Source organism: Salvelinus sp. IW2-2015, linkage group LG10, assembly GCF_002910315.2.
Source record: "Salvelinus sp. IW2-2015 linkage group LG10, ASM291031v2, whole genome shotgun sequence".
NCBI lineage: Eukaryota > Metazoa > Chordata > Actinopteri > Salmoniformes > Salmonidae > Salvelinus > Salvelinus sp. IW2-2015.
In genome coordinates this window covers 14,254,947-14,272,423 of record NC_036850.1, presented here as the reverse complement: position 1 = coordinate 14,272,423, position 17,477 = coordinate 14,254,947, and the positions used below count along the sequence as shown (strand labels likewise).

The window sequence follows — 17,477 nt, the reverse complement described above, 5'->3', positions numbered from 1 at the left end:
CACCCCTTGACTTTTTCCACATTACATCCACGTTACATTACAGTCTTATTCTAAAATGTATTAAATAAAAACATGTCCTCAGCGATCTACACAAAATACCCCATAATGACAAAGTGAAACAGGTTTTTAGAAATGTTTGCTAATTTATTAACAATAAATAACAGAAATACCTCATTCACATAAGTATTCATACCCTTTGCTGTGAGACTCGAAATTGAGCTCAGGTGCATCCTATTTCCATTCATCATCCTTGAGTGAGTTGTTTCTACAAGTTAATTGGAGTCCACCTGTGGTAAATTCAATTGATAGTACATGATTTGGAAAGGCACACACCTGCCTGTATACGGTCCCACAGTTGACAGTGCATGTCAGAGCAAAAACCAAGCCATGAGGTCGAAGGAATTGTCTGTAAAGCGCAGAGACAGGATTGTGTCACGGCACAGATCTGGGGAAGGGTATTCTTGATACAAACTGTTGAGCGTGAAAAATCGAGCTGCAATATGTAACTTTTTGGGCAATGTGCCAGTATCCTGTATCAAAAGGTTGGCTGAACATAACTAAAGACCCGTAGATCTCTACATTACTCTGTTTACAAGGCCCTACTTCATAAACTTCCGTCTTATCTAACTTTGCTGTTGAAGTACACACACCTGAGTTGCCTAACCTGTTCACAGGATTGGTTTACTGTTGAGGTTCCTAGGGTCTCCAAAGCTAGGTAAATCTGCTTTTAGTTTTAATGCACCGTATTGAATGCACCATTTGCAAATGTATAAAGTTTAATACAGAGGTCGTTCCTCTCTCTATATCAATTACTTTCTTTATGATTGGCTTTACAAATTCCTCATGCATAGCATAAGTGACAGGTATTGTAATAGAACTGTAGTAGAGCTATTCTTCTTTGATGTACCAACTTTTTGTCGTTCGTACCACTGTGATGGTGTGTCCCTGAGAGTGAAGAGCCTTGATCAGAATGTCCATGTTAACCCAGTGACTTCCCTCCCCGGGAAAGACCAGCAACTTCCCACCATGGCAAACTGAACCACACATAATCAACAGAAATAACAAAAGGCATGAAGTCATGCTTCCAATGTATGTCATCATTTATCTGAAATATAAAACAAACAGAGATAGGACATCATATTCAGTTTATGACACATTGAATGGATTTTGACATATAGTCAGTTAGCTGATTATATATTCTCATTTATGTACAAGCATTTCGCTACACCTGCGATAATATCTGCTAAATATGTGCATGCGACCAATAAATATAATTTGATTTGATACAAATCATGAAGACCATGAAAGCTGTTCTCAATAGTGCATAATTAATTCCCTTTAGGGTTTTGAGAGTTTGAGACAATGATGATTAAACTTTTTTCTTCATTTAGATTCACATTTGATTCAGTATGTAAACAATATCTCAAAATACAGTTCATCCTTGTTTATGAACATTAACTTAACGTAATTATTATTAGCTTATTCAGTTTGTAGGTAAGATGCAGTGCAATGTTACTTACCAGTTGATCTTCGTATTATGTATATGGAAGCCACATGTAAAATGTGTAGCTTACTTTGATTTTTGTGTGGCATGTTGGTTTATAAGGGTTAAGTAAAGGTCAAAGTACTGCTTTTATGAGAACCTTTCCATTTGTTAAAGTCACAGTGATGGTTACTCAAAACTCAGTGAGTGAACATGATTATAATATGGATGTATAATATTACTCTTTATAATACTGTTTAACATAACAGACACATTTCACAATGTCAAACATCTATATTTTCTGGTCCAAACATGTCAAGAAACCCTCAGAATTACCATATAGAACTACCTCGTGCTTTTTCTAACCCACACGATAGGGAGAATTGGAACCCTCCCATAAATTGGAACCCTCTATAGATAAAATTAGGCATGTTGGGACGAGGGAACTCGAACACAAAGTCAACTCTCATGAGCCATTGACCAGCTCCCTGTAATAACTCATAGAAGTCCACACCTGGTTGGAAAAACCCATTACAAACATCTTGGTAATGTGGCTGAATAAAAATATGTCCTGAGCTTCCCAAAGCAAATAGAAACGCATATTCTTTACTTGCTCTGTGATGATCATTTTGTGTGAGAGCCCTGATCCAGTCATTGGAATATAAGACATGGGGGATGGTGCAATGGCTTAATGTCCCTCTCCACTGTTTACCCACTGTACATCGTAGACTAGAGGTACCTGAAGATAGTGAGCCACCAAAATACCTGCTCCCCATGCTGAGTCAGTAAACACCGGGTCATACTAGCTCTCCTTTAGGGTCTTCATTAAATCCTTGTCTTTCAATACAGCAGTTGCCGTGTCACATTCCAGTCCATGAACCGTAAACATTGCAGAGAACATCTCGATTTGCAAATGTATAAAGTTTGATACAGAGCTCTTTCCTCTCTCTATATCATTTACTTTCTTCACGATTGGCTTTACAAATTCCTCATATTCCACATCATCAGTGACAGGTATTGTAATTAAACTGTAATGTCGAGACTCTTCTTTAATATACCAAGTTTTAGTTGTCTGTACCACTGTGACGGTGTGTCCCTGAGAGTGAAGAGCCTTGATCAGATTGTTCATGTTCAACCAGTGACTACCTTCTAAGGGAAATACTATAATTTTCCCACCATCGTAGATTCTCCAAGAAACAACCAGTAAAGATATGAGAAGGTATGAGTTAATGCTTCCATTATGGCTTGCCATCTTTCATCTGAATGATAGGTGAAATCAGAAGGCGGGAAGGAACAGAATGCAAAACAACAACTCTTGTTTTTGTATCAGGTAGACTGACTGACTTAAGTCCCCAACTAACAGACTTAAAAGCTAATCTCAAGACACCTCTGTAATACAAAGAGATGGACTTAGAAGCTGGAAAGTAGGTACATTAATTCACTGTAACAATGATTTGTCTGCTAAGTTACCTGTATCCCACAAGCCAAACAGTAGTTTTTGCTCATTCAAGAGCATTCACAGCTGAATTCTTCAGCGAAGCTTATTCAAGCGGATTATAATTAAACTTTTTCTTGATGTTGTTATGTAATACTGCTTTTCTGAGAATGTAGCCACTGTTAAAAACAAACTGTATTTTACCAACCTAGAGTTAATAAAATAGAAAAGTGTAATGTAAGGGTAATATAAAAGGGTAGTGTATATAAAAGGGTAATGTATTTAAAAAGGTAATATAAAAGGATAATGTGTATAAAAGGTTAACGTCGACTTAAACATAAAAGGTAATGGGTCATATAAAAGGGTAATGGTAAAGGGTGGGAGGCAAGAAAGACAGTAACCTGGATAATTGTATTCATTGTTATACTTTACTTTGTGAGATATGCCTATAGGGAGGTATCCTCCTTCCAGAATATAAAACAATTGTATGTTAATTTAATCTATAAACAGATACAGCAACATAGAGACAATAATCCCTCATTCATATACACAAATCAAGAATCATGATGGAACTAGAATCCATTGCAATTATAACTGGTCTCCCACACACACATGTGAGTAAGTGTCTCTTCTTCTGCACTGACTGTAGTGTATCTGCATTTATTGTGCTCAGTGCACTTAGTCTCAGTTTAGTCTTATCCGCTGCCGCCTGCATGGTTGGGGACGATGATGTTTGCCCATTTGTAGATGACAGGGATGAAGAGCAGAGCAGAGCCCAGTACTGAGACTAGGAGAAAGGTCCACAGYAACACACGATCCAGAACTTGAGCCACAAACTTCCAGTCCTGCACCACCTGGAGAGAGAGACCAAAACGCCCTTCAGACTCCAACACATGACCTCGTTGACACAGGCTGGGAGGGCTTTGCACTCAGAGGTGCAGTTGCATGTGATAATCAGAGGATGGAGACAAATATACAGTATGGAGATGATGAATATAWKGWGAGAATTACAGTAAGACTTCAAAAACCTAAATTCAGTACTATAGAATTGATTTTGAATGGTGTTCAAATCATAACAAACAAACACAATATTCTCTCATGCCAACTTTGTCATTGATACTGCAGGGGCAGACTGATTCTCTGTAACTCAATGGGATCTTACCTCTCTGACCTCYTTCTCCTTGACCACATGCATGGTGATGTAGCGGATAGAGTCCAAAGCAGCCTGCAGGTTATTCCTAGAGGAGAGATGAGGGGTGGACTCTGGTGAAGAARCCTTCGTAATGCCCCCTACTACTCCCTCTCTCCCTGCCAGTCCTGCCCTGGCRCCGCCTGGGGTAGCATAGCGGTCCACGTGGCTGCGCATACACAGCAGCTTAGGCAGCCTGTGCAGGAAGATACGGCGCACCCAGGGCGCCATGCCTTGGTGCGTGGACGAGGAGCGGTGGTGGATGTTGATGGCGAAGACGGTGATGACGATTGAGAGCGTGACAAAGATCATGGTGAACACCAGGTACTCCCCGATCAGAGGGATGACCTTGGAGGAGGACGGAATGATCTCCTCGATCACGAGAAGGAAGACGGTGAGGGACACCAGCACAGAGGTGCACAGGGAGATCTTCTCCCCACCGTTGGAGGGCAGGTAGAAGACCAGGATGGTGAGGAAGGAAAGGCCGATACAGGGGATAATGAGGAAGAGGGTGTAGAAGAGCGGCAGTCTACGGATGATAAAGGAGTAGGTGATGAAGGGGAAGTGGCAGGAACCGTCCATCCTCAGACCACGGCTGCCTGTCGCTTTCACTATCTCCCATTCACCATTGTCAAAGTAGTCCCTCTTATCCACATGGAAGTCCTCCAGGAGGATATCAACCTATTGAATGAATACAAGGTTAGAAAAGATGAAACATCAACAGACATATCTTCKSTTTAACTCCCCAAAGTATAAACAAGAGATTAACACATTTCTGACATCAATTAAAGACTGTATGGTCATTAATATACTGTAGACTGTTTCACAATGCTGTGTAGGCTACAACCTGTGAGCCATCATAGGTCCAGGAGCCAAACTTCATTGAGCAGTTCTGCAGGTCAAAGGGGAAGAAGGTGACATCGATGATGCAGGCTGACTTGTAGTTAGCGGGCTGTGTCCAGGTGATGGTGCCATCATACTTGACAACAGCCTTGGTGACAGAGCCCTCAAAACGTCCATCGGCACTGTTAGAGGAAAGGGTTAAGATCTGTTTATCTTCTACGGGATTGAATCAGGCTTTTCTTGATGTGTTGGATRAATTGAATTTGTGCTGTTCAAAATATAGTCTAWGCTGGTAGGGTTGCAAAGCTACCGGTAATTTCCCAAAGTTACTGGAATCTTCAGTAATTTTGGTATTTAACAGAAAATCTATGGCAATCTATCGTAACTTTCGTAATTTATACTTGAAAAACGTATWWAAAAAAAAAAATGAATKTATAGTATTAATTGATTATATCTGTGTCCATATTGTCCATGAGTTTCTAGTAGATAGACCATACGGTTCAAGAGAAAATAACCTAATTAATTAAAAAAGCATRTAATCAACAAAAGCATTATTTTCAATTAACTCTGCAACATTTCCAACTTTTTACTTWTTTTTCAACTGCCACCAGTTTGACGCCAAAACACTGACAACAAACACATACTGACATAGTWAAACATGTTGAAATCCTCATATTAAACACCAATGGTATTCACTAAGTTGATGGTTTATATTTAGGTTAATGTTCTACAGCTTTTTCATTCTATTTTATAATTTAAAAAAATCATCTTATTGAATTATTTCAGATATTTTATGTGATAAGGCCACTAAGGCTGCATTTACACAATTCCGATTGTTTTAATTCATTGGTCTTTTGAACAATCAGATCAACTCTGAAAAAGATCTGATGTGAAAAGATTTGATGTGATTGGTCAAAAGACCAATTAGTAGAAAAAAGATCAGAATTGGTCTTCCTGTGTAAAAGCAGCCACAGAGGGCCAGAGATTGTTACAGYCACCTGTGATAATCTGAAGTACCCAAAAGGGCCACTAGATGTCTTGTAATAGATTACATAAAATCCATGAAAGACACCAAAATTCTGGTAGTTTACTGGTAAACMTAGAAAGTTTCCAGTATTATACAGTGCTTGACTTGGGATGGAAGTAGTGCAGGAGCTGTATTTTTCCAAGTCGCTCCATTAGAGATTATGTTATAGAGACCTKTGATTATTCACTGTTAATGGATTAAACTCATTTTCCATGACTTCTATATGACCTTRAACCATTTMTTTTCATGACTATTATTATAGCRTACATGAAAAGTAACCATTATTGACACTGGAAASRTGCAGTGTCTGATTCCATGTATACCTACCGCGTCTTTCTCCTGCTGTCCTACCCTTGATCAAGGCACTTAGCCCCCCAGATAGAGGTGGACTGTTAGTCACATGTTGTCAACATGTGGTCAACACCCAATCTGGAGAGCTCCAGGGTGTGCAGGCTTGGCTTTTTCAACATTACAAACAAATACTTTTGTCTTTATAAAATGATTCTCTCAATTCAATGAATCAGGGATCAAATGGATAAGGTAGGCTACTTCAAAGCAAGGTATCTAACTAGACCTGTTTATATATAAGGCACAGATATTCATGTTTCGAGGGAGACCTATGCACAGCAACTTATTTGTCAATTAGGCTATTCTTAGAATATTTTAACGTTATCGCAATTACATGTCTACTGTTTAATAGAGGGGAATCCCAGTTTAACGTTGCAGTTAGGCTCTACAGTGCCGGTGGAAAGGCAACAACGAAATGAATGCTTAGTTAGCTATAYGTTAGTTAACTAGCGAGATAACTGCTACAAGTTATATTTTGAATTGGTGATRTAGTTAGTCTGTCTGTCATTATTGAATAACCGCTGCTGGAATTTTCGCGCTCTTTCTCCTCGGGCGACCGCCCACTAGCACTGGCTCACACGCAACACCACAGACACGCACTAAAGGGTCATTCCGATAATGGCTGATAAGTATATATTTTTTATTGATTGACCATATTTAAAAGTGTGCTTTTATGAATTACATCAGAAACAATTATTCAACTGATTTRCATGACTTTTCATYACCTTACAAACRCTAATGTGGAGATTATATTGRACAGAACGTGTTAGTTCAATATCAGTACCATCTTTTGTTCGAAACTGTTGTCAGACATGGGCATGGTACTTACTTGTCATAGAGCACAATGTCTGGGAWCCAGATGGAGTCCGAGGGGACTCTGATYTTAGTGATGCCCAGGTAGTCATCAGGGTTCCAGCGTAGCTTCATGTCCAACCATTCCTAAACAGGAGAGAGAGAGGGATGAGTCATCTCTTTTTACAAGTGGATCCATTTGACAAGACTGCTGCAGGAGCTCACCATCAATTACTTTTCTGCTCCTGAGAGAAATTTGATTGCACTACACTATATACTGAGTGTACAAAACATTAAGAACACCTGCTCTTTCCATGACATAGACTGACCAGGTGAATCCAGGTGAACGCTATGATCCCTTGTTGATGTCACTTGTTAAATCCACTTCAATCAGTGTAGATGAAGGGGAGGGAACAGGTTAAAMAAMMATTTTTAAGCCTTGAGACAATTGAGACATGGATTGTGTATGTGTGCCATTCAGAGGGGAATGGGTAAGACAAAGTATTTAAGTGCCTTTGAACGGGGTATGGTAGTAGGCGCAAGGTGCACCGGTTTGTGTCAACAGCTGCAACGCTGCTGGGGTTTTTCACGTTCGACAGTACCCCATTTCTATCAAGAATGGTCCACCACCAAAAGGACATCCAGCCAACTTGACAACACTGTGAGAAGCATTGGAGTCAACATGGGCCAGCATCCCTGTGGAATGCTTTCGARGCCTTGTAGAGTCCATGCCCTGACAAATTGAGGCTGTTCTGAGGACAGTGTATGTGTAACAATGCAACTGCATATCTGTGATAAGCAGATGTCATTTCTCAGAGTTTTWGCATCGTCACATGGTGGATATAAAAATGTATGGCCAAATAAAGTAGATAGTGGGAGAGAAGCACTGACGTGGACAGAGTCATATCTTCAACCTTATGTCCTCATTCACCGCTGATGAATAGATGGGTTACCACTGACGTGGACAGAGTCATATCTTCAACCTTATGTCCTCATTCACCGCTGATGAATAGATGGTTACCACTGACGTGGACAGAGTCATATCTTCAACCTTATGTCCTCATTCACCGCTGATGAATAGATGGGTTACCACTGACGTGGACAGAGTCATATCTTCAACCTTATGTCCTCATTCACCGCTGATGAATAGATGTGGCCATGCAGTGGTGTAAAGTACTTATGTAAAAATACTTTAAAGTACTACTTAAGTCTTTTTTGGGGGTATCTGTACTTTACTTTACCATTTATATTTTTGACAACTTTTACTTTTACTTCACTACATTCCTAAAGAAAAGTATGWACTTTTTACTCCATACATTTTCCCCGACACCCAAAAGTACTCATTATATGCTTAGCAGGGCAGAAAATGGTCCAATTCGCACAATTYTCAAGAGAACATCCCTGGTCATCCCTACTGCCTCTGATCTGGTGGACTCACTAAACACAAATGCTTTGTTTGTAAACAATGTCTGAGTGTTGGAGTGTGCCCCTGGCTATCTGTAAAATAAATTGTGCTGTCTGGTTTGCTTAATAGAAGGAATTTTAAATTATTCATACTTTTACTTTCGATACTTAAGTATATTTTAGCAACTACATTTACTTTTGATACTGAAGTATATTTAAAACCAAATACTTTTAGACTTTTACTGAAGTAGTATTTTATTGGGTGACTCACTTTTACTTGAGTCTTTTTCTATTAAGGTATCTTTACTTTTACTCAAGTATGAGTATTTAGTACTTTTTCCACCACTGTGGCCATGTTAGCTATTGCCCTCTGTCCTCTGATTTYCATGGAGTTGTTTGTCATTGTGGCAGACTAGGGAGAGGCTGACCTGTAGACCCTGGTCTGGAGTGATGATTCCCTGGCTGCAGAGAGCCGATGCAGTCAGAGGATATGAATTAAGCTGCCAAGAGTGCTGGGTGGCAAGGCAGGATGCCGGGGGGCCGGAGTTGCAAAGTGGGTGGCTCGTGTGGGCACAAGGGAAGGTGGAGGAGGGTGGGGAGAAATGAAGATGTGAGCTTTTCGTGAAATGCCACCAGAACAAGGGGACATGCAGCGGGAAGGGAGGTTGATTGCTACTCTAAATGCCATGTCGCCTTTGTATGTCTAGCTGACGCTGCTGTAGAGCAGTGGTTCCCAACCTTTTTTGGTTACTGTACTCCCAACTGAATTTTGCTTTGCCTGGAGTACCCCTGAAGTACCCGCTTATGTGCATGTAACCCTATGGACTTATGAGTCTTTTCAATTACCCCCTCTGGATAGGCCAAGTACCCCCGGGGGTCCTAGTACCCCTGTTTGGGAACCACTGCTGTAGAGTGTTGTGAATTATACAATGGGTGGGTCTAATCCTGGACGCTGATTGGTTAAAACCGCATTCCAGTCGGTGTCTATTCCACAAGTTACCACCGGCTGAAGCTGTGACGTTGAAATGCCTATTTACACTGTTCAATCTCACTGCGCAATCCACTGTCTCATCAGCCCCAGGCAGACAATTTATAAACATGACCTCAAATGTAAAAAGCATCTAGACATTATCTCCCATTTCTTTTAGACTAGCAATTGGTTTTCAATAGTGGAGATTTGTATAAACCTTGCTGTCTGTCTCTCTGACATTTGTACCATTGTTTKATTTWGAAATTTGATCTCCAGCTGTCCCATAGTAATGAACGTGTAGGGGTCGGGAGTCGGGACAAGAKAGACAAGCAGGCAGCTTTTCTCAGCCAGTCAATTTTRMGGGGGATATATARAAAGAAATGTCATTAGAAACAGGTAGAATAAATGAAGTGCAGCTAGTTTGCTGTCTTTCCAGCTTCAGTTTSAAGTGATTGTGTTAGCTGTGTTGRTGGCTAACTCCTCTAAACYACAGTGTTCTGATGAGAGAGCACATTTTCTATGGCAGGTGAAATCGCGCATCATCATTGTTATGGATGTATCCAAATAAATGTCACTAGAAAACAGCTTAAACAWWTGCAGCTACTGTTGTTATTCTGTCTGCACTGTTTGACAGTGATAGTTGGCTAACTAGCAAGCAAGAACGTTGCCAGCCAGTATGGCAATAGAATATTTAGAACGAACGACTGGGTCGCGTCCATAGATACAGAAKAWAAATACTTAACAACTGGGTCACGTCTCTGAGAACCAAACCGATAGAATGAACGACCAGCCGGCTTGGGTAGCAACACCTAGATTTGTGTCAGGACTATATCTTGTGGKACGATGAAATKGTATGAATAAATTCCTCAAAATAACTTTTTTATWAAAATATGCTAATCATTWTTTAAATATGTTGGTAACCCGTTGTATAAAGGTGATAATGCCCTSGAAGACGGTGATTGGAGGARATATTGGCATGGTTTGCCAGCACTCGACTTCGTCTCGGGCATAACAARACCCGTGCTAATTTATCCTCCAATCACTGGCTTCTCGGGAAATATCACTTAAATATACTATGCCCCCACAAATATGTTTAAGATCTTGCCTGTTTCATCCACACATTGGTTGTCATCAACTGGTTCTTCTCGTCCTGTAATGGAGAGACCATACTGTAAAGATTTTATCTGTACCTTTGTGTTGTTATACTGTCAGTATGTGTGTAAATGTGTTAKAAAACAGAATGTAAATTAGTCTAAATATATTTATAGTGATATATTCTTTGCAGTGATGTAATGTACTTAAGTAAAAAATACTTTAAACTACTCAAGTAATTTTTGGGGGGTATCTGTACATTGCTGTTTATATTTTTGATTGCTTTTACTTTTACTTCACTACATTCCTGAAGAAAATAATGTACTTTTTACTCAATACATTTTCCCTGACACCCAAAAGTAATCATTACATTTTGAATGCTTAGCAGGACAGGAAAATGGTCCAATGCACACACTTAGAAGAAAACATCGCTGGTCATCCCTACTGCCGTTGATCTGGCGGCCTCACTAAACACACATTCTTCATTTGTAAGGGATGTCTGAGTGTTGGAGTGTGCCCCTGGCTACTGATAAATAAATCAAAAACAAAAAAATGGTGCCGTCTGGTTTGCTTAATTTAAGGAATTTAAAATGGTTTATACTTTTACTTTTGATACTTAAGTATATTTTAAACCAAATACTTTTAGACTTTTACTCAAGTAGTATTTTACTGGGTTACTTTCACTTTCTCTTGAGTCATTTTCTATTAKGGTATCTTAAACCACAATATCCCAAAATAATCATATTTTTCTCACCACGTCCACTAGCTGMGAGATGGCCAGTCCAAATCTGACCCGTACTGTGCCATTGAGGTATTCCACAGGCCTCACCCATTTCTGGTAGTTTCTGAAGAGGTTCTTGAACAGTTTGTCCTCTGTCTTGGCATAGGAGGACAGTTTAGGGATTCCTATAGAGACAGGGAAACACCACATTAGCCTGTATCATGTCAGCGACGTGTTAACAGGGGGCATTATCCTGGTAACAGCTCATGGCCCATGTTCAGCCCAGCTAAAGCACATTGACAATGATTCATAGTCCCTGGCACCTGACACTTTGTCAATAACCCCATCAATCTCCAGTTTAACATGCAGGAAATRGCCCCAGGGCTCTCAGCATCATGGCAATCACATCTCTGGTCCCTGTTTACCCTCAGACCAGGACCAGACATTCACTATCTACAGAGGAAGAAAGCTAACTGTCACTTTGTCATGGCAARATAGTCAATACCTTTTATTCARGATTTGGTGTTTTCCACTCCTCATTGGAAGGAGACAAAGGTCAAGTGTGTCCTTCCTGTTAGAATTCTCTGCAAACTAGTATGTTTGATCAGATATGTTGGTGTGTATAACAGAGGTGTAATTTTATTTACAGGGAGGATTTTTGAATAATATGTTATTGTTTTTTCCATCAAATTAATCCTCCTCTTCCTCCCTGGACGAGACTCCTCTGCTACCAATACAGAGTGGTGCTTCATCCCCAGTTCTTCACCATGGAAGTAGGCCTATAAACAATCTAACAGTGATTAAAGGTAAGAGTCACTTGGCTGGGGTTCAGGCAATAAAAGGCTGTCCAAACCTTTCAAAGCTGATGAAGGTTTGGCACAGTATAAACTATAGATAGCAGCCAGGGTTGCATTTGTGCACRAATTTCCTCCGTAATTGACGACTCACTGTCAGCCGGCTGCATAGACATGGAGAGATTAAATATGACTCCATTGTTCCATGTGTGTGATGCCACCACCAGTGTCAAGTGGGAAGGGTTCAATAGTGTGGGCTGCCAGTCTAGTCAGCCTCCTTCCATCATCCAACACTAATGTGTTTCTTCCTATCAGCTCTGTTCTATTTAGTGTCTCTCTCTCTGTAAATCCTCAGTCAGTCATCCCCCGCTCTGGTCTAATTTKATTTGTCTCAGTGTGTTTTCTATCTGGATTATGAGGAAGGAAGCCCCAATGAGTTTTACTCTCCATAACTTCATTACAGATGGGTCTGATGTTGTGACTGTGGTTGATGGATACCTCATTGTATCAGTGCATCAGCTGGCCTCTGCTGCATGCTGGTATCCATGACTGCCTGTGGTGTAGGCCCTAGGGAGGGTTGATGATGGAGAGAAAGGCTAGAGGATGGAGCTTTAGATAGAGGAAGCGTTTATGTGTAAGGAAGACAGGAGGTCTTTTGGCCCCCTAAGGGCTAGCTGGGTTTTTAGACAGGAGAGACCGAAGGTGCACCTTCCTATTAAAGACATCAGCCGTCACTCTAGTCCACATACAACTGCTGACTGGGAGGAAATCTAGAGTTACCTCTGTAAATGCGAATTAAGCACAAGCAAATCTCTGGATTCAATATTATTCAGCACTTTAGTTCAAAGAAGGATGTAAAGTTGCTGTATTACTGCTGGAGACAGCTCTCCAGCGCAGAGAAAATGAGGAAGTATTGATTCAATTCTTGAGGGACACAATGCTCTTAAATCATTCCCCACGTGCTTATGGGCTTTTTTTTAATGTGCGTTCAATATGGCTGTAAATTTACCTGAGGATGACAGGCCCTATGCGGGGCCGACGACAGTTAACACCCCTGTGTCCTCAGGCTCAGGATCAATAGCAGCATTCTTAGACCTCAGTCAATATCACTGTGATAGCAGATTCATCATCTTTACACTTTCTGTCTCTCAGCACAGCTTCCTGCAGAAAATCCTGCTCCATGTCTGGCTTCTCTGGGAGATTCTGAACACTACCCTTTGTGACCCATATAATATAGATCCAAAATGTGTCATATAACACCTGTAGTACAACCATCATCTATTGTATTCATTACAAGTAGTAATGCAATGAGCTAAGTAATACTTTTTAAATAAGGTATATATGAAATAAAAATAATTTAAGTGGGTTAAGACAACTCGTGCAAATATCTCTTCTGCAGCTGGCTCTGTTGTCCTTCATTAGACTAACACAGCAAGTAGGCTGAGAACCACGGGACACTATTCATTTAAACTGAGCAAAGACTCTATCTATAATCATCAGAGGGGAGAGTCTGCACAGCTGGGACATCCTCACAGAGCAAGGCCATTACATACATGGACTACACTATAGGTGCTTCCTTTGATTTTTGTGTGGAGCAACAATTCAGCATGCATTGTCATGATTGAATGATAAACACAATCTAAAGACCACTCCCAACCCTTCAATATCTCTAATCCAGGGTATAGATTGTGTTATAAATGCTCAGTCTTACACTACGTTCAAAAGTTTGGGTCACTAGACATTCCTTGTTTTTGAAAGAAAAGCACATTTTTTGTCCATTAAAATAACATCAAATCGATCAGAATACAGTGTAGACATTGTTAATGTTGTAAATTACTATTGTAGCTGGAAATGGAAGATTTTGGTCACCATGCAGCACCCACCGTAGCACGCGCTCCAGCAGGTATATCTCACTGGTCACCCCAAAGCCAATTCCTCCTTTGGCGCCTTTCCTTCCAGTTCTCTTGCCATGACTGGAACGAACTGAAATCACTGCAGCTGGAGACACATATCTCCCCTACTACTTTTAAGCACCAGCTGTCAGAGCAGTCACAGATCACTGCACCTGACATAGCCATCTGTAAATACGCCACCCAACTACACATCCCCATACTGTATTTATTTTTATCTTGCTATTTGCACCCCAGCTCTCTACTTGCACCTTCATCTTCTGCATATACCATTCCAGTGTTTAATTGCTATATTGTAATTACTTGCCACCATGGCCTATTTATTGCCTTACCTCCCTTATCTTACCTCATATGCACACACTGTATATATACTTTTCTACTGTATTATTGACTGTATGTTTGTTCATTCCATGTGTAATCTGTGTTGTTGTATGTGTCGAACTGCTTTGCTTTATATGGGCAGGTCGCAGTTGTAAATGAGAAATTTTCTCAACTAGCCAACCTGTTAAATAAAGGTGAAATAAAATAAATGAAAACGTTTAATGGACTATCTACATAGGCGTACGCAGGCCCATTATCAGCAAACATCACTCCTGTGTTCCAATGGCACGTTGTGTTAGCTAATCCAAGTTCATCATTTTAAAAGGGTAATTGATCATTAGAAAACACTTTTGCAATATGTTAGCACAGCTGAAAACTGTTGTTCTGATTAAGAAAGACATTTTGAGCCTGTAATCGAACCCACAAATGCTGATGCTCCACATACTTAACTAGTCTAAAGAAGGCCCTTATATTGCTTTTTAATCAGAACAACAGTTTTCAGTTGTGCTAACATAATTGCAAAAGGGTTTCTAATGATCAATTGCCCTTTTAAGATAATAAACTTAGATAGGCTAACACAACGTGCCATTGGAACACAGGAGTGATGGTTGCTGATAATGGGCCTCTGTACGCCTATGTAGATATTCCATTAAAATAGTCATTTACAACATTAACAATGTCTACACTGTACTTCTGATCAATTTTATGTTATTTTAATTAATGGACAAAATAATAATGCTTTTATTTCAAAAACAAGGACATTTCTAAGTGACCCCAAACTTTTGAACGGTAGTGTATCTACAATTAGTGTAACCTGATTGTGTGGCCAGTGAGGCATTAGGCCAGTCTATCTCTCCAGAGGATCCCTGGCTGTGTACTGTACTGATGAAAGATGTGYATATTTTATGAGTCATCTCAAAAATGTGGGGTTTACAAAAACACCCCAAGAGATTACAGATTAAAATCTGTGACCTTACACATCTCCTAACCCTCTTCTGCAGTCCACACAGCCCATGTTATTTAACCCAGTCCACTAACGAAGGACAGAATTTCATAAGAGGAGCTCCATTACATTTTTCCATTTTAGTTATTTAGCAGACGCTCACGCTCTTATKCAAAACAAATTACAGTCAGCGTCAGTCAGTGCGAGAATCAATCCTGTTTCTGCACAGGTTGGCATGGAGGAGGCAGTCGTGTGGAGCTATCTGGGCTGGCCAGCTTATATTTCTGATATTGACTGYACAGAGTTATTAGAACTCTGAGGTTCTTTCCCCAAGTTGTTAATAGAGATATTTCTTGCCTTATTCAGCTCATCACCTCTCCCAGCTGAACAGAAGGTCACCAACCACAGGAAATGACTGCACTAAACCAGACAGGGCTGCGTATCGTATATACTGAATTAACTAAGAGCAGGAAACCAAATCACTCACTTTAATAACAAACGTTGGCAAAGTCTCTGAGACCATACACTTTGATTAGAAATCTACTTAAAAGGGACATTAGGTCTGGATATATTGAGTGGTCATATTGACATTACTCAGCCCATCTGTTAATGAGCATCCCTCATCAGTTCCTCTTTTAATTTAGTATTAGTCTCAGCTGGCGTTGCCTCTTCACTATCTCCTATCCTCAGACTTTCCATCTGCCCTGCCGCTCATCTCCTTATCATCCTGTACCCAGTAGATGATCCTAGTTGTGCAGAGTGGGTATCTCTCAGTCTGATAACATCTCTGATGGCCCATCACTCTGAGAGTGTCTTCCCTGTCCTCCGCAGTGGTACTGTAGGGAGAACTTACCCAGAGAGTGACACAGGTGGCAGCAGCAGTATGACAGCAGCAGGATTAGAGTGGTGGCCGCTGGCCCAGCTCTCAGCATGATATCAGAGGGGGCTCCAGATCCACACAGCTAGGGAGCAGTCCCTCAGGCAGCCATGACTACAACACAACTAGAGTCTAGGAAAACACAGCAAGAGAATCACGTCACAGTGCACAAACAGAGGAAGTTATGGGATATGTATGCATCCGTTTAGATACCTTACATGTACACACAAACATGAATACAGGGGCGCAATGCATACACATAGAAACTKATTTGCACATTTGCAAACACATACATTTCATCTTACACATTTCACAAATACACACATGCACAACAGTGTACATGCGAACACATTACACTCACCTGCTTGGATGTAGTGAACACACACAAACCTATACACATATGATCACAAACAGACAAACTGTGCATATCAGACCTGCATCCTCTATTCCTATCATCCACTCAACACACAATCTATCCTGAATGTAGCGTGAGAGTCCAGACAGAGTGTGTCGACAGACAGACAAGCAGCGCTGCTCTCTAGTATTCCTCCATTCCATGCAGCCCTGCCTCAGCTCAGACAGACGATGCTTCAGTCTCTTGCTGCTGCCTCTAAATGAACGGTAGCACGCTCTCTCTCCTCTCTCTCCTCCTTTTCCTCCTCCTCAACCTCCTCCAGAAAACCAGCCCCCTCTCTCCTCTTCTCTCCTCCTCTACCTCCTCCAGAATGCCAGCCCCCCTCACTCTCCCAGAAGASTCTGATCACTAATTACTACCAGGTATCTTCCCCAGCAGCACACTGCCTGCAGCCTGTAGCCTYTCCACAGCCAAGTGTCTACACTGCAAGCCCTGCCCTAGCAGCTCTACCTACATAGATCCAGCACATTGATGTTGTTCTCTCTCGTTCTCTCCCCACAGACAGTGGCTAGCAGCGAGTCTGCCTCAGCCGTACGTCTAACTAAGGTATCTTCAGACTGTTGCTTCAGGTTTAATGGCAGGGTTAATAGGGGTGGAMGAGCATGTGTGTATCTGTATGTGTGTGTTGAGAGCTTCTCTAATAAACAGCATCCATACCCCTGATACTACATAACTCCATCATGTCTATGATGCATTGTCTCACGTCAGATAGCGGGACAGCCGTCTGCACTGATGGGTTGAGGGACGAGCGTTGTGTAGGAGTGACGCCATCTGGTGTGAGACACGGGTCTATGATGACGACGCCTTGTGAGAGTGACAGCAAATGGAAAATGCTGGAAGGAAAAAATCTCTTCTGCCTACCCTATGGGTCATGGTGTGTGTGGAGAAGTGGTAATACTGTATGGTGCAGCCA

At 41.0% G+C, this 17,477-nt stretch overlaps 1 protein-coding gene and 1 pseudogene across 2 annotated transcripts; both read right to left on the bottom strand.

Annotated features, from left to right (window-relative positions):
* Nucleotides 1–1,815: 1,815 nt before the first annotated feature.
* On the bottom strand, nucleotides 1,816–2,735 carry LOC139028298 (UDP-glucuronosyltransferase 1-2-like; annotated as a pseudogene).
* A 544-nt stretch (nucleotides 2,736–3,279) lies between these two features.
* On the bottom strand, nucleotides 3,280–17,090 carry LOC111969331 (cholinergic receptor, nicotinic, alpha 5). 2 transcript variants are annotated; one of them, XM_023995391.2, is made up of 8 exons: nucleotides 16,511–17,089; nucleotides 16,126–16,281; nucleotides 11,338–11,489; nucleotides 10,597–10,641; nucleotides 7,155–7,264; nucleotides 4,955–5,132; nucleotides 4,081–4,788; nucleotides 3,281–3,772 (listed from the first exon to the last, which is right to left on the bottom strand). In XM_023995391.2, the coding sequence occupies exons 2-8, from the start codon at nucleotides 16,202–16,204 to the stop codon at nucleotides 3,614–3,616; spliced, it is 1,431 nt and encodes a 476-aa protein (XP_023851159.1). In that variant the 5' UTR covers nucleotides 16,205–16,281; nucleotides 16,511–17,089; the 3' UTR covers nucleotides 3,281–3,613. The 2 variants fall into 2 exon arrangements, with proteins under 2 accessions (XP_023851161.1, XP_023851159.1); XM_023995393.2 differs by lacking the exon at nucleotides 10,597–10,641 and having other exon boundaries at nucleotides 3,280–3,772; nucleotides 16,511–17,090.
* Between the last annotated feature and the right edge of the window lie 387 nt (nucleotides 17,091–17,477).